Source organism: Eptatretus burgeri, chromosome 14, assembly GCF_056783735.1.
Source record: "Eptatretus burgeri isolate ZD-2024b chromosome 14, Ebu_testis_v1, whole genome shotgun sequence".
NCBI classification, from domain to species: domain Eukaryota; kingdom Metazoa; phylum Chordata; class Myxini; order Myxiniformes; family Myxinidae; genus Eptatretus; species Eptatretus burgeri.
This window is the reverse complement of record NC_140974.1, coordinates 14053053-14076230: the sequence shown is the minus strand read 5'-3', so window position 1 is coordinate 14076230 and position 23178 is coordinate 14053053. Positions and strand designations below refer to the sequence as shown.

Here is a 23178-nt window from a genome sequence, read left to right as displayed (position 1 = left end):
ATCTGGAGAGTTGCCTGAGAGTCGCGACTGCAGACATGTCTCCGAATTGTGAACTCCTCATAAAAGGCATCCAAACTCCGGTATCTATCCCACTAAACTCAATTGGAGATGGACTTCATGAACTTGGAAGTCTCGGCTTCGGCGAGCAGATTCTGTCGCATATAAGTCACTATTCCTGACAATGACAGTTTCCGAATTTTCCATCCGCTTCCTGAAGCACTGTGAGTTCAAGTTTGCACTTTTGGTTGCAATTGGTAAAAAAAAATTCAGGTTTCCTCTCTAAATTACTTGCCGGTGTTCTGAAGTTCAGCAAAATATCATTGGTGCCTCTTGAATTGCGAGTGTTGTCCATTGTACCTTCCACACCTGCTTATGCATCAAGATAACATTATTTCCAGGGGTGGGGGTCATTCTCCGGAGTGCGGCCTGCATGCACATACAAAAATGTTGGTGTGGGCTGTGGCTCAGAAAAGGTTGAGAAAGGGATTAAAACAAATACACTTGCGCCTTCATACATTACAGAACTCCTTATATCGAGTGCCCATATTTTCCATCAAACTACGCTCAACATTCACAGCACACATGTGAACGGCACCCAAGATTCTGCACTCACACTTACTACGGTGATCAAATTTTGTCTGTTCAGGACCTTTTATCGCAAATATCCAAAGATCTGGAACAACCTTCCCATCTACGTAAATGATGCCACATGATTGGGCACATTTAAAACTAGACATCAAACCTTTTTTTAAAAATTGCCCTCAATTATTTCATTTTCACAGTGGCGTGTATACCAGACTGAGTGGTGTAATGGTTAGAGCACCAACTCTTAATCTGAGAGGTCGTTGGTTTGAACCCAAGCTGTGTCGTACCAAAGCCTTTTAAAATGATACATGCTGCTTCCTTACTTGATGCTCAGCATTTAAGAAGTACAGAGAATGGACAAACAACCCTCGGTTGGCAACCAATGCGCAGGCTTAATGGGCTGAATGGCCTCCTCCTGTGTAGTTGAAGTTCATTGTAAGGGGAATAATATTTATTTGTATTGCCGAGTTCACGTGGAAATGTAATTCGTATGCATTTATTAGTATAAATGAAATTAGAAATAGTTATGCACTATGTACTACGTCATATGATGTTAAGTAATAGCAATTTTCATGGTGCAACAGTTATTGTTGAATTGCTTTTCATTATTGCCGTGTTATTGTCCAATTATAATTCATTATTTAACATGTAAAGTGCTTAGAAACAATTGTATTAAGTACTTAATAAATGTAATGTATTATTATTGCTATTATTATTATTTGAAAGGATGTAATGGGGGCACATTTGCTGGGTTATATGCGTATGTCAAGGCCACCAATGCACTGTAAACACCTGGGGACACAAGGAATAGATGTTCTGCACTTCCTGCAAAAATTGTTTATTTCTCCTCTGCACTCCCATGACATTCCACAAAAACAAAATAATACATCGAGTCAAACACTTTAATTAACCCGTTCATAACCAGGACTACATTAAACCATAAAATAGCAAATGCGGGGTACTCAAAACAACAGTGTTTTTAGGTAATTTTCAGATGTAAGAACTGTTTTCTCAAAAATGCTGGAATATAATCCAAACTTAGCCCCCTCTCCCACTCTCCCCAGTCCCCCCCCCCAATCACCTCGCTCTTCCACGAGGCTCGATCATGTATCTTAAAATATAACTTGTATCTTATCTATTTTTACCCCCAATCCTTATGTTTTCCTCTTCAGGAAACTGAGATAACGATAGGTAATATGTGTACACCATTTTCCACACATAATATGTGTACTGTAATCAAAAAGTTAAAGCACAATATCTCAACGCAATTTGGTATTTTGCTATTTTGCAGCATCAGAAGCTGATGGAGGAGACTGAGGAAGAGAGAGATGTTGAAGGCATGGAAGGTGAAAATAACTTAAAGTGGAATGTTGTGTGTGTGTGTGTGTGTGTGTGTGTGTGTGTGTGTGTGTGTGTGTGTGTGTGTGTGTGTGTGTGTGTGTGTGTGTGTGTGTGTGTGTGTGTGTGTGTGTGTGTGTTTTTCGTTGCTATCTCCATATTCAGTTTTCAGAAGGTGGAACGAAGCTCTCCCAGGGTTCTTAGTATCCACCTTCATTTCGGTGAAGGATCGTGATTCATGGCCTAAATTGTGAAATTGTGTTATTCTCAGAGTTTTGTTCCGAGAGTTCTTTTAAGGATCGTCACCGAGCCCTGGACAACTTCCAACTGTCGTTTGTGTGTGTGGTAGTGTTCTTATGGATGCTTTGTCGGATCTTTGTAAGGTTCCTCTTTATCATTCATCGTTCCTCCAATAATATAATCAATGGTACAATTTTGGCACTCTTCAGCTTCCAAGGCGTGTGCGTGTGCGTGTGCGTGTGCGTGTGCGTGTGCGTGTGTGCGTGTGCGTGTGCGTGTGCGTGTGTGTGTGTGTGTGTGTGTGTGTGTGTGTGTGTGTGTGTGTGTGTTTTTTTTTTTCAAACTGTTTTCCTATTTTGATTTATCTCTGCAGGCTATAAAGAAGAAATCGGTCCTCCCTTTGAAGGAAAGGCTGCGAAGATGTTGAACAAGAACAATCAAAAACAAAAATGTCCAGAAAAGGAAGTGAAACGCAAGATGAAGATGGAAGAGCTGAAGGTAAATAAATTGCAGCCTTTTTAAGCATCTTCAAATGTCATCGATGTGAAATGTGGGACAATAATGTCAGATAATGATAAGGTGACCAAAACACAGTTTAGTTGACATTATTCTTGAGTCTAGAAGTTTGGACATTGTTCAGACAAAGAGGCCTCTCCAACAGGTGTATGACAAAGAGCTGGAAAATGAGTTCGACAACTTTGAGGAGTGGCTTCACACTTTCAGCCTGCTCCGAGGCAAGATTGAGAATGACGACACGAGTCTTGATGAAGATCGCATCGTCGGTCGCTTCAAGGTCAACTTGGCACACTGTCGAGCATACAAATCCGGAATTGTTCCTCCACTTTCTTCCCCCTCACTCGACTTCTCTTATAAAGTATCTTTGCACACTTTTGTATTCTCATTTTGAGTTGTAATTGCAGGAGAAGGATAGACTCCAAAGTCATTCAGATCAACCTCCGGTAACAAGGGAAGTGATCAAGTGTCAATCACAATGAGTGGACTGGCATAACATGTGGAGCAGACCTGGTGGGGTCGGTAGATTATCCACACCCTGTAAAGTCGTTAATGAACCAGGTTGCATTTTACCGACAATCCAATAGTGACACCACAATTCTCCAGCTACAACTTGACTTTCTGAAGATTGTAATCCAAAGTCATAACACTGCTGCCTTCAGCTGTATTTGAACACGCAACCTCTGGTCCTCACCCATGATGGAAGTCCATGTTCCTCAGTCCTCACCAAATAGCCACTGCTGTACCTACTTCTGCTTTTAATGTGATAAAATACTTCCACACATCCTAAGTATATGTTCCTTTACAGGCTCATTAAGATCTACCATCCACGTCATCAGCTTTTGGTCCAATGATAATCTGTAGACATAGCTCTTTCTTTTTCAGTTTGAATGATACCTCATTTGAAGCATCACCCACACATTATGTTGAAGATTCATAAAGTATCATTGCTTGTGCTTTCTGTTTCATGTTTGGAAGTTGCTGCTGCCATGGAAATAAACATCCAGGTATTTATTAAAAACCTGCCCACCTGTTCACTGCAGGGATCCCTGTGTGTCTACAAGATTCCTCCACATGAAGAAGTCATAAGAGATATGAGCTACGATCCACAGGTTGGGATGTTCCAAGCAATACCCAGCAACGATCCGATCGCAGTTCTCGTCAGAGTTTATGTCGTGAGGGTGAGATTTCATCTGCATTTATTTTAAAGACATGACGATCGCATAAATTGGGCTGAATGGATGGCCTGGAGGTACTTCTGTGGACCTAGAGGTATGTCCTGGGTTTGCTTCCAGACACAGCTATAAACTGTCACCCTGGTGTTTCCCACGCAGGTGATTCATCAATGTGTGTGCCGTCCCTCGGATGGACGTTAAACTGAGTGTTCCCTCTGCCGAAGTCTTTGGTGGACAGTAAAGATCCCACGGTGCCCTTCATGAAGAGTCAGCGAGCTATCGCCGGCACCATGAACAAATATTTGCCCTAACCAGTTGAGGGCATTGCATTAGCAGCACAGCCGTGCTGCAGCCAATGATGCTTCCCCACAGCATTGTACCCTATACAAATGAAGAAGAATTGCATAAATTGCCTCCATATTATACAAGGAAATCTCAACATGTGAGGAGGCTATTATATACAATGCCTATAGAAAGTCTACATCCCCCTTTCAAATTTTTCATCTTTTGTTGCCTTACAGCCTGGAATTAAATTGCATTAAATCCGATTTATTTCCCCCCACCTTTATTTACACATTATAACCCACAACTTCCAAGTGAAAAACAAATTCGACAAATTTCAGGAAGTTGATTAAAAATACAAAAGTAGAATATCTTGGTTGGATCGTGAAGAAACCATGCGGCCTGGTCCAAGTCGAGGCATTGTTGAGCAGACCAAAAAAAATGGCGAATTAAGACCCCAGCGAGGTGACCAAGGATGATGCCTTGATAAAAGAATAATTAAATAAAGCTGTTGATTATAATCTTCAAAAGGGGTGTTTAAATGAACCCAAACACCCAATTTTTCATTGAGGCACTACCTTGGAGTTCACTTAGTATGCGTGCAAGGTTTGGTGCCCCAATGTTTTATGGCTTTGGAGTTATGGAGGAGACACACTAACACGCACGCGCACGCACGCACGCACACACGCACACACGCACACACACACACACACACACACTCATTAATAAACAAGAAATACCACCAGTTGCTTCGCTGATGGGATTACTAAAGGGGGGATGGGGGAGAGAAAGAGAGGGGTTGGGGAAAGAGAAGGGGGGGGTGAGGAGGTGGAGTAGGAAATAAAGAGGAGGGAGGGGGACCAAAGAGGGAGGGAGAGTGAGGAGGGGTGAGGGAAGGGATGGCAGCGAGAGGTGAGAGAAAGTGAAGGCAGACGTGCAGTGGAGCGTTAATTACGATTCACACTGTCTCATCAAAATGATTCTACTTAGAATAACAGTGAAGATGGAAACAAAGTAATGTCTGAAATCCATTTTATACCGGTCATACGAAAAAACACAGCCCGGACATGTCCAGAGATAAACGCAGTCTCGAAACAAACACCGCCTCGAGACAAACACCTCCCGGACACGTCCGAACATAAACACCAGCCAGACATGTCCAGAGACAAACACTGCCCAGACGTAAACACTGCCTGGACACGACAGATGTTGAACCCAGACAGACATAGAAACACACACACACACACACACACACACACACACACACACACACACACACACACACACACACACACACACACACACACACACACTGTATTAGTGCTTGGCCTATATCGGCAATATGTACTGAATACAACCCAAAAACCTTGAGTTGCTTTCACCCTTGTTTTGGGGTAATTTCATTAAACAAATTCTAAATAACAATATTGCATGATAGACGTTTCAGGGAGATGTGAATAAAAATTAATCTTTATAAACAGCTGCCAATCGTCATGTGACAGGTGGAAAAAATTGGGCTCTGTCATTGAGAAAACACGTTAATATGGCAAACGGCTCAGAAATCAGGTGTTATTAAATAGATATTGCTTTGAAACTCACAAAGAGAAACGTATCACCTTTAGAAACCTCCACCTTGTAGCAACTGCTGACTGTACATCCCTATCGGGACATGAACTGTACCGCTATTGTGGGGTGCTTGGCAAGTGGCTTCAGCACTCAAGCAAGCACTCCAATTAAATGGTTCATAAGGAACAGCTGGCCAGGCTGTGGTTGCATACCATATAGGATCCCTTTAACTTTAAAGCCGGTCTTCACCATACCTGGTATTAATTCAACGTGCACAGACGAGCAGGCAAGATGTCAGATTATCTGCAATGTTTATATCACGTCTGTCGGTGCCCTTCATGAAATCTGTCGGTTTATATCACGTCTATCAAGTTCAACGTCTGTCGTGTCCTTTAACTTTAAAGCCCATAGCAGTTAAATAAATTATATGAATTCATTCAAATAATGACTTTATCCACAAAAGAGTTGCTGTCTAATGTAGAACAACCCGAGAGACATCACAAACTTTAATCGCCCGTAAAATTAACATTGCAGATAATCTGCCACGTTGCCTGCTCGTCTGTGCATGCGTCACGTGGTATATCGGTTCGTGGTCCATGCAAACGTTATAACTATTTTAAAATGTCCGTTTTTCACCAAATTTGCTTTGATTCCCTGTAGAGCACCTCGTGAAACCTCCGACAATATAGACACAGATCTCCCAGATGCTATAGATAAGCAAAGAAGACCGCAGGGCAAAGAAGAATTTTTTTGTCTCTCAAGGGACACTGGATACCATTGACCAGAGTCGCAGGGCCAGGCTGAATGGCAGAGCTGAGCTGTTCAGGGAGCTGAGGCGTAAAACTGTACGTGCACTGAGGGTGGACAAGGAGGCCTATGTGCGAGGAATCTGTGAGGGGATAGAGCATCACCTGTGGATAGGTGATTCTCGTCCCGCTTACAGGGGAATTCGCGCATTGCGTTCATCCAAGCCCATCCCTCGGAGCACTGCAGTTAGAGCAGAGAGTGGTAGGCTCTTGACAGAGGAGTCTGAAGGGAAGGCCCGCTGGGCCGGTTACTTTGAGCGGTTGTACCAGGCTGATCCCCCAGCTGTCGAGTTGGACGTCAAGGGTGTTACAATCCCTGTTGCTGACCCTCAAATCAACTGTGGTCCACCTTTGCTTGTGGAAACACGGGCTGCGGTGAACCAGTTGAAACGGGGCAAAGCTCCAGGGATCTGTGGCATCCATGCTGAACTTCTCCAGGCTGGTGGAAATGCTGCACTCGTGTCGTTGCATGCAGTTTTGTGCTCTGCCTGGAACATAGGCATCATCCCAACTGATTGGAAGAGGGGCCTTGTTGTTCCTCTCTGGAAAGGGAACGATGATCGCCAAGACTGCAACAACTACCGAGGGGTGACGCTGCTCTCAGTGCAAGGCAAGGTCTTTGCTCGGATAATTCTTGATAGGGTTCGCCACCATCTGCTTGAGCACCAGCGTCCAGAGCAGTCAGGCTTTACACCAATGAGGTCAACGATTGACCATATCCTTGCTCTTCGTGTCCTCACCGAACGCAGTCGAGAGTTTTGGCAGGGGCTGCTTGCAGCCTATGTTGATCTCTGTAAAGCGTTCGATTCAGTGAATCGGGATGTTCTCTGGAGGATTCTTGGTCTTCGTGGGGTGCCACCAAACCTGATCAATCTGATGTCTGAACTCTACTCTGGTACTGAGAGTGCTGTGAAGTGTGGTGGTACCATCTCTGACTTATTTCCAGTTGGTACTGGAGTTCGTCAAGGGTGTGTACTGGCCCCCAGACTTTTCAGCACTTGTATGGACTGGATTTTAGGGAGGATGTCGGAGAGATCAAGCTGCGGTGCATCGTTTGGGAATGTCAAGATCTCGGACCTTGATTTTGCAGATGATGCAGTCATCTTTGCGGAGACTTTGGATATCCTTTTGGGGGCCCTCGAGGTGCTGAATGAGGAGTCGGAGCCGCTGGGATTACGGGTTTCTTGGGTCAAAACTAAGATCCAGGCTTTCGTTGACATCTTGGATGCTGCTGTCCTGTCTGTGTCTGTTTGTGGTGAGGATGTTGAGGTCGTGGAGAGATTCACTTACCTTGGCAGTGATATTCATGTCTCTGCTGGCTGCGAGTCAAAGGTCAATAGACGTCTGGGTCGGGCCTGGGGAGTCATGGATTCACTGGATCATGGGGTGTGGCGCTGCCGGTACCTGTGCGGGAGGATGAAAGTCCGAGTTTTCAGGTCCTTGGTACTTCCAGTCTTGCTCTATGGATGCGAGACTTGGACTCTGACCAAGGATCTGAGACGGAGACTTAATTCCTTTGGTACCAGGTCTCTTTGGAGAATCCTTGGCTATCGCTGGTCGGATTTTGTGTCCAACGAGCGGTTGCTGAGAGAGACTCGGATGAGATTTGTTACCTGCATAGTCCGTGAGCGTCAGTTGCGGCTGTACAGACATGTGGCTCGTTTTCCTGACGCTGATCCTGCTCACCAGATTCTCTCAGCGAGGGAGTCTCATGAGTGGAGGAGGCCAGTGGGCCGACCACGTGCCTTGTGGTTGCAGCAGGTTGACCATCATCTCAAGGAGATGGGGATGGGCCTGGCATCTGCCTGGGGGATGGCCAGACAGAGGCACCTGGAGTACCGGCGGAAAGTGGATGCAGCGACGCGCTGTTCTGGCACATGCTCCCATACCTCACCTGACCTGCTCAAGGAAGCTGGTTAATTTTGACACTTTCCGAAATTTTTTGTTCACTCAATATAATTCTCCAAACAGGAGAAAAAGATTACGTTTAATGCTTTGGAAATTTCACATTTTCTTGTGTATCTATGGAGAAGATGTTAGCTTAATAGTATACTTGGTGTTGGCTTAATGGTTAGGATGGTGGGCTTGGGATTCTATGGTCCTGAGTTCAAATCCTGCTTAGCTGTTGAATTAATACCAGGTGGGGTTAACTCGGCCTGTAATCCTTCTGAGGTCGCCAAAATGATTGCCAGCATGCTGGTATAGTGTGTCGGAGTGGCAACCCGTCCAGGATTGTGCCCAATAGCCAAGGAGACTGCTTTGGCAGCACCAACGTTGTGCACAGAGTATGGTCCCAATGGATGGTTGGTTGATGTGGAGAAGGAAGGAACATAGCCTTGTCATCTGTGATATACACATTGTAGATAATCTGACATCTTGCCTGCTCGTCTGTGCACGTGTCACGTGGTACATTAGTTCGTGGTCCACGCAAACAGTATAACTTTATTTTAAAACGTCCATTTTTCACCAGATTTGTTTTGATTCCCTGTAGAGCACCTTGCGAAACCTTAGAAAATCAACCTCGCGAAACCTCCTATGGGGGTCTGCGGGGTTTCACCCCAAAATATGTATTTACTTTCTTCTCAGAAACTACACATTCAATTCTGATGAAACTTGACCACAACCTTCATCACCCATGAGGGGAACTTGGCCACAACCTTCAACAACTGTGCAGTGGTACCAAAGTTTATTCACGGCATTAAAAAAATATGGGTCTGAAGGAGTCTATGGAGGGAGTTTATGGGGAGTTCCCCCCCCCCCACCCCCAAAGAGGTATTTGCTTTCTTCTCAGAAGCGACACGCACAATTCCAATGAAACTTGACCACCACCTTCAACACCCGTGATGTACCAAAGATTGTTCACTACATTAAAAAAAAAAAAATCAGGGTCTAAAGGGGTATATGTAGAGGTTGTCCCCCCCCCTCAAAAAAAAATGTATTTGCTTTTTTCTCTGAAACTACACGCACAAGTTCAATGAAACTTGACCACAACCTTCATCACCTGTAATTTCCCGTTTGTTCACATTTTTACAAAAAAAAAAACAGAGTGTAAGGGGTCTACAAGTGGATTTGCCCCTAAAACATGGATTTGCTTTATTCTAAGAAGCTACACACACAATTCTGATGAAGAGTGTGCATGAATCAGAATAGGTCACATGGTCTGGCAGCCATATTAGATTGAATGAAAAACTTTTTAATTTTTTTACTCTTGAACCGCTTCATCAATCGATGTGAAACGTCAAAATTATGATCTAGTCGTCATGGAGAATATATGTTTTAAATTTCAACCTGATCAGGCGCATGGTCTGACAGTCAGAATTATTTAATATTCTGAATCTGGGTTCAGGGGTTTAAATGAAACTTGGTACAAGTATTATAATGATGTAATTATGTGGGGGGAGGGGGGGAAGCATATCTGGTGACATCGTGACATCAAAGAGTGACCTATTTTTTATTATGGATCCTCGGCATCAAAAAGCTACATACTGTATATCGAACAAACAGTTTCACATGGAGCGCCACACCGTCATTAGAGTATTTAAATTGCATCAGATGTGGCAATAAATGTTAATTTTTGCTCCCAGTTTGCCAGCTCGATGACAGAAGACACCATTTGCATTTCCCCCCCCCCTATCCCTACCCTGTTTAGAATCTCATGCAGACACAGGCAACTTGCTAGTCTTATTGAAATGTTGGCATTCCTTGTACCTTTGAGCATCTCATTCAGAAACAAGTTTTAATGCCCCTCTCAAACATCGAAATGATAGCAGTTTTGTTCAGTACCAAAATTATTTATTGACAAAAGTTTTGAGTGAAGAATGTTCAGAGATTATTATTTCTTTTATTTGAATATAGCAGGCGATTGTCAGAATCGTATTTGACTAAATCTGCAGTTTGGTGCATTGCTACCAGAGGCACGGCATCTTGAAGCATGCCACGATTTAGAGGTGTTGTGTCAGCCCTTTGTCACGTCTACATTGTGAACGTTAATGATCACATTCTACCTTGTCTTGAAATTGGAAGTTTTGCCAAATTCTCCATTTGCATCAAATGTATATCGACTCTTCCTGATCTGTGACCTCCACTATGGCTCTGTGAAATTATGAGCTTGTAAAGAAAGATGGGATCATTGGAAGTGAATTTATTTTTCCCTCTGTGCTTCAGACTCAAAGTGGCATTGCCATACATCTGATTCTATCATCTGACAATGTAAGCAGAGTTCTGATTTTGTCCTTTCAATAAATGTTAATCCTTTCAGGCGAATGACTTGCACCCTGCTGACGTGAATGGGAAGGCAGATCCTTACATTGTCATTAGACTGGGCAAGCATGAGATAAAAGACAAGGACAACTACATTTCGAAACAGCTCAACCCTGTGTTTGGCAAGTAAGTGCTTTTTTGTAATTGAATCTTGTTTCCATCAAGATTTTTTGCATCAATACATAAAAAAGCTAAATTACTCTTTCTGCTAAAAGCTGACACAATTACATCTCGTCTTGGGTCAGGTCCTTTGATATCGAGGCGACGTTCCCCATGGACTCCATGTTGACTGTGGCCATTTACGACTGGGATCTGGTGGGCACAGATGACCTCATCGGGGAGACCAAGATTGACTTAGAGAACCGTTTGTACAGCAAACACAGGGCTACCTGTGGCCTCTCAAAGCACTATAGCATGTGAGCTGTTCTACATGGACATTGAGATGGATTCAATTAAGTACAAACACTGAGATGTTTATGGCTTGAACACACTGGCTATGATGAGCCACTTGGATGTCCTTCTGTGTTGAAATGTGCTTGTAGAAATATCCCACCAGCATGTATTCAAAGAGAAACTCGAGTGAAATGAGGACGCGTGTTCCATCATAGAAATGGTTACAACATATGGCGAGACTCAATGAAGCCCACGCAGATCCTGGCCAAGCTCTGCAAAGAGGCCAAGCTGGAACCACCACAGTATGGGCCAGAGGGTCGGGTGCGTGTCGGTAATCGTGTCTACACCGGCGCCACTGAGATTGACGATGAAAATGGTACAATTGCATAAACATAACCTCTGCAAGATCTGCCCTGGCTGCAGAATGCAAATTTGATTTGGTTCTAAACTGTTTGTGTGACAATGTTTTTGTTGTTGTTGTTGTTGTTGTTGTTGTTGTTGTTGTGCACCACACTCCATACAGAGCAATGGTTCTGCAGGAGTAATTTATTGACTAGAGTTGCAATCCTGGATGGATCGCCACTCTGACGCAGGATACTCGACTGAGAGTGTAGGAATTTGTCATTTGTTGGTGGTGCTGGTGGTAGCTCACCTACTCTTCGCAAAGAACACCACGAGATCTTTAAGTCCACTAACCAATCCCATAAAATAGGATGCCCAAATTAAGGCCCATCTGAGTGGGGTTAATGTCCACGGCATGCACAATGAGGAATCAACCAATCTGCAAAACACCAGGGTGACTGTTTATAGCTGGGCCGAGATTCAAACCTCAAACCCTGGGCCAAGACAGCTCAGAGGCGAATGCACATACGTCTCGACTCGAGTATCCTCCTTGCCTGTGTGATGAGAGTTCTTGTTTTGAGGTTGGTTTGCAAGGTTTGGCCATTTGGGACTAGCAGAGTAAACTCGGTGAAATGGTGAACACATTGTGCCACTTGGCTGGTGGCAGGTCAGAAGAAGCAGACGGATGAGCATGTTGCACTGGTGGCTCTACAGCACTGGGAAGAGGGGCTGCTGCCCACAGGGTTCAAACTCGTGCCCGAACACATTGAAACAAGACCCTTGTTGCATCTCGAAAAGCCAGGCATGGAACAGGTAAGGTCCATGAGCTGAGGGTCCTCCACATTACTGATAGATTGCTTCCAGAGCTAAACATACATCAAAATTATTTTCTCTGCTCTTTGTGTAATTAATCAGTTTAACGCTCTGTTCTAACTGCATAATATGTAAGTGATTCAAACTTATTCATGTATTCATTTAATGTGTCTGAATTTGTTTTGAATTCACAGAAATTGAATGTTTAACGTAGGTTCAGAAATCTGGTGCCTGTGACGTTTACCAATAAGTTTGATCTAGTATTTACAAGCACGGTGAAAATATACGCACAGATGTTGTCAAAGTTGATGTTGAACTTTGTTTGATTATGAAAATTGGTGCAGGTTTTATTTTAGTTTTTAACATTCCCTATATCACAGCCAACGTCACGTTTTTTGTTTCAAAGTTATACTGGACCATGTCGAGGCATACACGGATCTGTTGGATATGTTCTGCCTGATCCTGTTGAGATGTGGTTGAACCTGTTTGAAGATGTTCTGCCTGACCCAGTTTGAGATGTTCTGCCTGACCCTGTTGTGATGATGTGGTTGAACCTGTTTGAAGATGTTCTGCCTGACCCTGTTTCGATGTGGTTGAACCTGTTTGAAGATATTCTGCCTGACCCTGTTGCGATGTTCTGCCTGACCCTGTTGTGATGATGTGGTTGAACCTGTTTGAAGATGTTCTGCCTGACCCTGTTGCAATGTTCTGCCTGACCCAGTTTGAGATGTTCTGCCTGACCCTGTTGCGATGTGGTTGAACCTGTTTGAAGATGTTCTGCCTGACCCTGTTGCGATGTTCTGCCTGACCCTGTTGTGATGATGTGGTTGAACCTGTTTGAAGATGTTCTGCCTGACCCTGTTGAGATGTTCTGCCTGACCCTGTTGCGATGTGGTTGAACCTGTTTGAAGATGTTCTGCCTGACCCTGTTGCGATGTTCTGCCTGACCCTGTTGTGATGATGTGGTTGAACCTGTTTGAAGATGTTCTGCCTGACCCTGTTGTGATGATGTGGTTGAACCTGTTTGAAGATGTTCTGCCTGACCCTGTTGAGAGTTCTGCCTGACCCTGTTGTGATGATGTGGTTGAACCTGTTTGAAGATGTTCTGCCTGACCCTGTTCAGATGTTCTGCCTGACCCTGTTGTGATGATGTGGTTGAACCTGTTTGAAGATGTTCTGCCTGACCCTGTTGCGATGTTCTGCCTGACCCTGTTGTGATGATGTGGTTGAACCTGTTTGAAGATGTTCTGCCTGACCTAGTTTGAGATGTTCTGCCTGACCCTGTTGAGATGTGGTTGAACCTGTTTGAATATGTTGTGCAGACCTGCTTGTGATTTTCTGCAGGGCCGCATTGAGATGTGGGTGGACCTCTTTCCAGCTGATGTGCCCAAACCTGGACCCCCTTTAGACATCTCACCACGAAAGCCAAAGAGGTCTGCTTGGCCTTTGTCGGCACTTCCATGAAGTTTCTTAAAACTTTCAACTCGACAACAAGGAACACAACATGAATACTCAAATACAGTCAACAGTTTATTTCTATGATTTCTTCTTTTCTGTGACTTTATATACACTACACATACCTCTCTATGCGTTGAATACAACTTAGTCATTTCATAGCCGTTCCTTGGCGAATGAATGATATGCCCGATGTTTGTTCATCCAGAAGTAAATAAGTGCTGTAAATTAAATTCAAGCTGTTTCCTCATGTTTTTGTCCGTGTAACAGCCTGGAGCTACGCATCATAATCTGGAATACAGATGACGTCATATTAGAAGATGATTCTTTGCTGACCGGCGAAAAGTCTTCAGATATTTTCGTTCGAGGGTAGGACAATGTTGTGCAATCGTGCAAACACTGGAAAATTACTTTATTTAATACAGTAATTTTACTTTTTCATTCCACAGATTTGATCACTTGTTTTGAGACTCATCATTCACTGACACAGCAGTTATATACAAGAGAGTGCCTTGAGTACCTCTGCCACCGAAGGTGGAAGGCAGTTATGTTTTCACCCTTCTTTGTTTGTCTGTCTGTTTGGTTGTGTTTGTTTTTGTGCAGGATGTCTCAAAAGGTTGTGGATGGATTTGAATGAAATTCGGTGGACAAGTTTGGGCATGTGACAAGGACGAACTGGTTCAGTTGTGGTGAAGATCCAGTTCCGGCTACTTGAATTTTTTTAAGTGATTCTTCACCATTGAGAGATAGAGCCAAAAATGTTATATCGCACGATATCTCCAAAATTTATTGGGCCCGATATGTTCGACTGGATCAGGCATTGCGTGGCAGCGCTATGTGCTCTACCGAGTGCCCTTCTCGGTTGTTATTGTGTTTGACTCACGTAGGGAGTTTTAATTTAACCAGGGTGTCAGCAAAATAGCCCAACTCTTCAAAAACTTGGTCTGCACAATTACCTTTGAGCTGTCTAGCCAAGGTGGGATACTAAACCCAACTATAAAGTGTCACCATGGTGTTTTGCATGTGGGGCGACACATCATTGTTTGTTGTCCATCAGAAGGACAGTATGCAGGTGGACCGATCTGACAGCACTGGTCGTTGGTTATGTTCAAGATCCCACGTCCTGTCTTTTGCAAAGAGTAGGCTAGTTATCATCGACACCCGGAACAAATCTCACATCCCTCCCACCCTCATTTGAACATTTTTGTAAGGGTAACACATTTATGTAGCAAGTCAATTTCTTCAGTTCATGATTTAATGCTGAAACAAGTGAAAGAGATGGCCTGTAATAAAAAGACATGAACATAACTTTAAATTCAACACAAAAGCTTCCAAGATGTACAACAGATCTGCATCAAGTTGCAAGAAACTTTTTCAGTGGAGATGTTGATATCCTCAAATACTGCCTAACGGAGTTTAACAACCAGTCATCGCATCACTTTTGCAAATTTTATTAACTAATCCTCTCCATATCGGATAGGAGGAGGGTTATTGCTGTTGTAGGGTTTATTTGTACAATTTGTGCCCCCAATTTTAATGGTATCACAGAGTTTCTTAGACGCCAAGGAGTACTAAACCACCGTTTAGAATTTAGATCATTTCTATGCCTCCGCGGATGAAGTGTGCAGAGGAATTATGTTTTCGGGTTGTCCTCCGTCCGTGCTAATTTTCTCTGTTTTCTCTGCAACGGCTTGTCCGTTCGACAGCAAATTTTCACCATTGGTGCGATTACTCATGGAGAATATTTTAATGATAATTATGACAACATAGGTCACGTGGTGTGGCAGCCATGTTTGAAAAAAGAAAAAACTTTGGACCTCTGTGTCGCTGAAATCGCTCCACGGAAAAATTTGAAACTTGGCACGTGTGACGTGCTCCCCATGGGAAAGAAGTGTGAGTTTTTTTGATGATGTCATAGGTGGCTTCGCTTTGACGTTATCATTGCATATGTCAAACACCTTATCCAATCAGCATGAACATTTTTGAGGGTCATTTCATGTGGTTCAGCAGCCATATTTTGTTTTTTTTTACATAAAAACCTTCAAAAATCTTCTTCTTCGAAACGGCTGAACAGATTGAGGGGAAACTTTGCAATTACGATAGCCTATGCATAAGGAACGAAAGGTTCTCTCCCGATGACATCATCGGTCACATGGTTTGGCAGCCATATTGTATTTACCCGAAAACCTTTAAAAATCACTTTCTCGAGAACAGCTTGACAGATTGAGGGAAAACTTCAATCACGTTTCCCAAACCTTGGATTGGATTGAATTGGATTGAATGAAAATCTTAAAATATATATATATTTCTCTTGAACTGCTTCATCAATCGACGTAAAACTTCACAATTATGATCGAGGAGTCATGGGAATTAATATGTTTTAAATTTCAACTGATTGGACACATGGTCTGGCAGCCAGAATTATTTAATATTTTGAATCTGGTTTCAGGGATTTGAAGCAAAGTTGGTACAAGTATGTGCAATGATGTAATCATGTGGGCAGAAGCATATCTGGAAACCGTTGCAACTTCGAAGAGTCCCCTTCTAGTTTTTGCTTGTTTTTTCTTTCTTTTTTTTCTGCCAGTCAGAGCTCTATCTCAAAGTCAATGGGACTTTCAGAATGAAATTATTTTGCATCAATAATGGGAATAGAAAGTATGCCAGGGGTTGACATTTTTTTGAGCTTGACCTCACTTTTAAGGTCATGACCGATAATCATAGACATTGTAACATTTTTCACCATAACTCGACTAACGTTTGTCCGATCAGAACGAAATTGCCCCCTCCAGATAGCCCAGATCAAGATACATTTACGGTTAATTTATAACGCACACCTCTGGGTTAAAGGTCAAGATCAAATCGCAGTCTGAAAAAATAACTCGTTTTTTATCATCGCTTCACTCAACTGGCACTTTATGGAACCTTTAAGACCGCTTGGCCTTCCAAGATGTTCTTGGATCATAATAGTGTACCTGCTCTGAAGTTGTGCACCTGATATTTGTTTGCTGTCTTTGACCTAATGAACTAAAAACACCTTTTTCATCATAACTTCAATAACTTTCCTCCGATTTTCATGATGTTGAGTATTATTGATGGATTGTAGATGGGGACACATTTTCTTAATTTACACTCTATCCCTAAATGTTGAAGGTCAAGATCATATGGCAGTCTGAAAATAATATGGCCATCTTTGGATGATGGGCTTCCCATCATCCCAAGAAGCTTCCCCTTGGCAATCGCTTTGTGATAACAGATATCTCGTTATTTTTTGCTACTTTCGCAGCATTTCAATGGTCAGTTAATTAAAGGATAATGATGTTGAGTGCTGTTGTTTTTTGGGTTTTTTTTTTTTGTAAAGCATTCGATGCATCATTTTGTAACCTCTCAGCGCCCTCTCCTGGACCACATATGTTGATCTCATGAAAGATTCTTTTATAACTTGTGAAGTTTCATATTATCAGTCTGGAGTAAAGAAAAAACTTTACATCAGGGGCTTTGTCTGGTGTATAAGGCTCATAGAGGAGCCTGTTCATGTATGACGTTGAGGACAGGGACAGTGGGAGATATCATTGTCCCATGAATTCCAAAGACACGAGTGGACTATGGACAAAACAACAGTATTTGAGATCTCAACCTGAGATGCAATCTTCATGAACTGTGTGCTCATATGGGAGCTGCATGTGCTGAGGGATCAGGACTTGATTCCCCATGAAGGGGAAAAAACAGTAGCATAGTCCAATTGGCTTGGGTGACCTGTGGGATCTTTGCTGCACGTGCTGCTACCTTTTTCTAGTTGTTTAAATTCCCTACGGTAGTAAACCCTTGATATTGCTTTGCAACCTTTGCTTAATTATATTGTTTTACTTTAACAAGAAAGGAATCTTTATCCCCCACTAAGTTTGAAAAAAAGTGGGGGGAGGGGTATTGTAATTGGCCCCCAATCTGTCTGTTTCTCCAACCGTCACACTATCTCTTCTTAAACCGTTATGCAGAAATTCACCAAACTTGGTAGTAAACTTCATAGGTGGGGTCAAAAGGTCTCGTAGGTGGGGTCAAAAGGTCAAATACAAAAAATGCATTTATGGGAACATTTTTAAACATTTTTAATGAGACTTTGCAATAAACATTGGGGGATGCATGAAATATGTAACGACTTATTTGGCTCCTGGTTGATTCCCCGGGGGTGGGGACTTAGGGTCGCAGGGGTCAAAATGGGGAAAAAAAAATTAACTCAAAATTTGATAAAAGGTCATTCCTGGTGGAACTCTTTGCTATCTTTCAACTTTGCTTAAGGTGGGACGCTGGGGATTTGTGATGGCGCGACATCAACTTCATTGTAGTTCTTATTGATATCGCCAGTTGTGATCAGTGAGCGAGAGTTGTTGGTCACAGTTGCCAACAGGGAAGAAGGACATTTGCTGGCATTGCGTTTATAACTTACTAATCTTGTTCCATGCATTTTCCCACTAAATTTTAATGTTGAACAAAAGCACTACATATATGGTTAGCCATGACTCAAAAGCAAGGACATCGTTTTGTTCAGTATTGTTACCAAGCGTCCTCCAAGTGCGAACCTTTGCCGTTCACCTTGCTTGCATCCCTCTCTTTCCAGGTGGTTAAAGGGACAACAGGAGGACAAGCAGGATACTGATGTCCATTACAACTCCGTAACAGGTGAAGGTAATTTCAACTGGCGTTTTGTTTACCCGTTTGATTACCTCGTGGCTGAGGAGAAGATCGTGATCTCCAAGAAAGAGTTTGTGTTCTCATGGGATGAGACCGAGTACAAGATTCCCGCACGACTCATGCTGCAGGTCTGGGATGCAGACCATTTCTCTGCTGACGATTTCCTCGGTGAGTGCACAACCTCCGTATCATGCCATCAAAGCGAGGTTTTATGTGAGAGCGCAGGTAACCTTCTTCATTTTACTTGAAGCTGGATGTCCCATTTGCATGCATGCAGTTGTGGAAAATAAGGTATCTTCAACCTTTCTAACAGGAAACCTTCTGATAGAGTCAGTTTCAAGGACGAGAGGTGTTACTGTATCCTGTATATAATATTCAATGCCATGTGGGTATCCCCTCAGCAAGAATACTCTCACATATTTGTGAAGGATATCTTCGGGGGGGGGGGGGGATCGGAAAGATAGCAGACCATTTTAAATGTTTTTTTTTAATGATGATCCTTGTTGATTGTTCAGAGGGATGGAAGGTGGTGGGGGTGGTTCAGGTTTTTTTTAATCCAGAACAGAGTCAAGGCTCATGGAAGAACTAGTCCTAGTTCACTGAGCAGATCAGGATGCAACAGAACAAAAGGAACAGTAGAGAGAGGTGTGGGGGGAGGGGGAGACACCAACAGGAGGGTTGAAGGACAAAGTAGAGGGAGACTTGAACAAACAATGGTTGCACAATGTGAGGATGCACAAGGTGGACAAGCAAGCTCTCAGGAAGGAAAAACTGGAAATTTGGAAAGAGGTGGTCTTGGGGGTGCGGGGTAGGTGTTTGAGGGGTCAACGGGGGTAGAAACGATCGTGGTTTTGGATTGGAGATTATCTGAAATGGTGGTGAACAGCTGTCTTGAAGCCCTGGAGAGAAGAATGAGATTGAAAAGAATGTGAAAGTTGGTTCCACAGGTGTGTAAAAAGAGGAACGAACGAATGGAGGTGACCAGTGATCCTGGATTTAGGTTGACGATGTGCACCCTCCAGAAACCTGGGTGGGGGGGGGGCAAGCATGGAAAGAGCAGAGGATGCAAGACCTGAAAGGATATGATAGAAGACAAAGACACCACCGACCTGTCTGTGATGGCAAAGTGATGAATCCATCGACTGAGTTTCATCATGGGAGATTCCAATAACCTTGGTAAAGGCAAAGTTAACGAGGTAAACCGACCTTGTACTGGACCCGAGCAACATTTTAAACCCCTTTTCTTCTCCTCCTCCTCCTCTCCTCCTCTCCATCCTTGGAAGCTCTCCTACCCTTCACTTTCTCCAACACCCTCCCACACCTCCTTGCCTTCCTTCGTTTTTTTTAAATTCAACCCCCACCCCCTCCTGGCCTTCTTTATGTAATATTTTCCTGAGAGTAAAATGCTTCTTTCGAGATTTTTCCCTCTCTTCCTTCTTTCTATTATGTACTTGTAAAAAATTGGTTTTTCTCCTCGGGCTCCCTCCTGAGAGACGGATAAATATTGTCCCCAAAATAACGATGGGCTTTAATTAACAGGTGACCTTGCAGAGGGAGTTTGGTTTGAGTAGATTTAGTTTGTGATTAAATTGCAATCCTCTCCATGAAAAAGATATTCTTAGAAATCCACATCTCGAACTCACTCCCAAATGAGATTCAAGGATCATTATTACACAGGATTTTTCTAAAAGTCAAATATCCATCATGTTGTTTAAAAATAAACAGTGCTCTTCTGGCCCATCCATCCGCGCAGTGGGAGACAGGGCTTTGCGTGCGTGCGTGTGTGCGCGTGTGCGCGTCCCTGTCCAGGGCATAACCTTTGTTTTCCGCTTGACCTCTTGTCATCAAATTTTTCAACAAACTTTATTTTGAGAATATGGAGAAAATAATTAAATATCGGGTCAAAATGTGAAAGGGCAAATTCACACTAAGTGCAAATAGCCCTCATTCGCCTGTCTGCTACGCGTGTTTATTTATTTATTTACTGCGATGAAAACCCTTCAATCCCGGCCAAGAATTGAGCGGAGTCAACAGAAGATTCGCGAATATGCGGTTTATTGAAGCAGCACAGCACTTGCGAGCGGAGGTGGCACAGGGACCAACCACAGCAGTCAGACCCTGTACCACACTAAAAGTCACACTACAAAACTTTCATATATAAAAACCTATTCCTAGGCGGAGAAAAGCAAGACAAAGCAGGAAACAAAGGTGCAAGTGGGCTCCCCCCCCCCCTACACCCTAGGGGAAGTTTGGCAATCTAACAATTCTCCCACGGTTGTAAGCGGGCTGCGAGACAAAGCTGGCACATATTCATAAACAGCTTTTGAGGTTTCAAGGGCTGGAATTCATAACAGTTGCCTGCTGCAAGTTTGTTTATGGAAAGGGCAGGAGCCATGTCGGCTTGCGTAAAATGCATTTTAAGACAGCAAGGACACAACTGGTGACACTGGTTTGAATCCAGAAACTGATTAATGCAATTACCGAATATTTAAATGAATCAAATGTTCAAATATGGACCATATGTGGCCAATCAATAGTCGCACCTGACATCCACACCTGACATTTACCATTTGAGCGTCCCTGTCTGTCTGTCCAGGGTAGAACGTTTTTACCATTTGAGGTTTTGTCATCAAATTTTCAACAAACCCTTATTATTATGAGAATAATGGAGAACACCAATTGATGAATTTTACATTTTTGTTTTAACTGTTGTTTACGTCAAGTTTTGATTGAGTACAAAGTGGGTGCTGACGTGCTTTGCATTTTGAGATGCTTTCTCGGATCTGTAAGTTGTATCTGTAAAGTTCGGATGGGCATCACATCTGCCAGCAGTGGTTAGTGGATGTGAAAGATCCCACTGGTCCCTATATGACGGGTAGGCGAGCTATCACCGGCACCATGGACACATTCCAAATTCCTGACACGAAATCACCTTGATTTGAACGTCAGGCTTGACCAGCCAGTTAATGAAAGATGCCAAAAATGTGGGAATAATTGAAGGGATTAAAGAAGTCATAGATTCAAGTTCAGTGCACTTTAAACGTCATAAAAAAAACTTGTTGCTCGACCTTCACATCAGTCTAAAGGTTCAATCAATGCAAGTTCATCATTGCTGCTCAAAAAAAATTTCAACCAAGTAATATTATATGAACCAATCACTGGTTCTCAAGTCTTACTAAATCAAAAAAGGCAATTCCGTGTGTGTGTGTGTGTGTGTGTGTGTGTGTGTGTGTGTGTGTGTGTGTGTGTGTGTGTGTGTGTGTGTGTGTGTGTGTGTGTGTGTGTGTGTGTGTGTGTTCATCTGAAAATCATAGGAAAAAACAGTGCTGGGTCAATCTCCACCAAACTTTGCATACCTGTTGGTGGTCCCCATTGTGATGTCATGGTGTGGGGGGGGGAGGGGAAATGTGTTGGACTTGCCATTTCTACCAAAGTGAGCGGATAAGTGTTTCTTGTGTGTGCAAATAAACAAGAGAGTTGACCGTTCGTTTTTTTCCCCCCTTTTCAGGAGCGATTGAACTCGACCTGAACCGCTTCCCACGAGGAGCCAAGACCTCAAAGCTGTGCTCCCTGGAGATGTTGAAAACAGATGGGTCTATCCCCGTCATCTCCATTTTCAAACAGAAACGCATCAAGGGCTGGTGGCCTTTTGCAGCTCGCAATGACAATGATGAGCTGGAACTCACGGTAAAACGGTGTACACGTCAAATAGTAACCTATCTTACCCCCTCCCCCTCCCTCCACATACATACACAACCCCTCCCACTCCCCCCCCTCTCTCACACAAACACACCCGTCACACCTCTCCCCCCCCAAATCATACACAACATCCACATACACACACACATACCACCACCACCACCACTCCTCTCAGATAAACCCAAACCCTCACCACCACCCCCTCCTCCATCCCCCAAACCACACACACACACACACTCAACCGAGAACAGCGAAACAAAGGGTGTTAACCCATTGTTGAACCCATTGTTTCAAATTTCCTCAATTTTTATCCGATTGACTTGAAATTTGAAGAGGATATATATTTCATGTCACTGAATTCAAACAACCAAATATTTTTGATATCAACACGTACCAAAAGGTCAACATCGGCTGAATTTCTAAAATTGTCAATTTTCATTTGATTCACTTGAAATCTGAAGAGTTGTTGCATATTTGGTCATTGAATTCAACCACCAATTATTCTTGAGGTCAAATTTTGTTTTATAGATTTTGCAAGTGTCGTACTCTGCAAGACGTCGTCTTATTTGTTTGTGTACAGGATATCTCAAAAAGTAGTGGACGGATCTGGATGAAATTTTGTGGACAGGTTGTCACACACCGGTGTGACGAGGACGAACTGATTAGATTTTGGTGAAAATCCAAATCCGGATCTGGATACGAGAATTATTTAATTGTTAAAGTGATTCTTCACCATTGAGAGATTGGGCCAAAAACGATATATATATATATATAGCATGATATTTCAAAAATGTGTTGGGCCCGATATGTTCTCGTGGATTTTTTCTTGTTTTCTTATTGTGTTCAGGGAAGAACAGCTTGGTAAATCACAGACATTGATATTTTGTTTCTGAATAGAAAACACCATCCGACGAAATAAAAAATGGCAATTCTCGACGCGTGTACGTGTGTATGTGTTTACGTCTCATCACTATCGAATAATTAAACGTCTGGACCAATCTGAGGAGATGACTCACAATTTTCAC

General features: G+C 43.1%; 1 protein-coding gene across 1 annotated transcript in view; it reads left to right on the top strand.

Annotated features, from left to right (window-relative positions):
* LOC147012691 (otoferlin-like) overlaps positions 1 to 23178 on the top strand; it is a 163649-nt gene that overhangs the window by 133442 nt on the left and 7029 nt on the right. The window contains exons 34-45 of the mRNA XM_085853778.1: positions 1877 to 1931; positions 2537 to 2661; positions 2825 to 2956; positions 3720 to 3857; positions 10764 to 10891; positions 11011 to 11181; positions 11374 to 11534; positions 12168 to 12313; positions 13658 to 13746; positions 14039 to 14137; positions 18381 to 18622; positions 21963 to 22141. Of these exons, the coding sequence (XP_085709904.1) occupies positions 1877 to 1931; positions 2537 to 2661; positions 2825 to 2956; positions 3720 to 3857; positions 10764 to 10891; positions 11011 to 11181; positions 11374 to 11534; positions 12168 to 12313; positions 13658 to 13746; positions 14039 to 14137; positions 18381 to 18622; positions 21963 to 22141 (1665 nt within the window). The remainder of the gene's footprint in view (positions 1 to 1876; positions 1932 to 2536; positions 2662 to 2824; positions 2957 to 3719; positions 3858 to 10763; positions 10892 to 11010; positions 11182 to 11373; positions 11535 to 12167; positions 12314 to 13657; positions 13747 to 14038; positions 14138 to 18380; positions 18623 to 21962; positions 22142 to 23178) is intronic.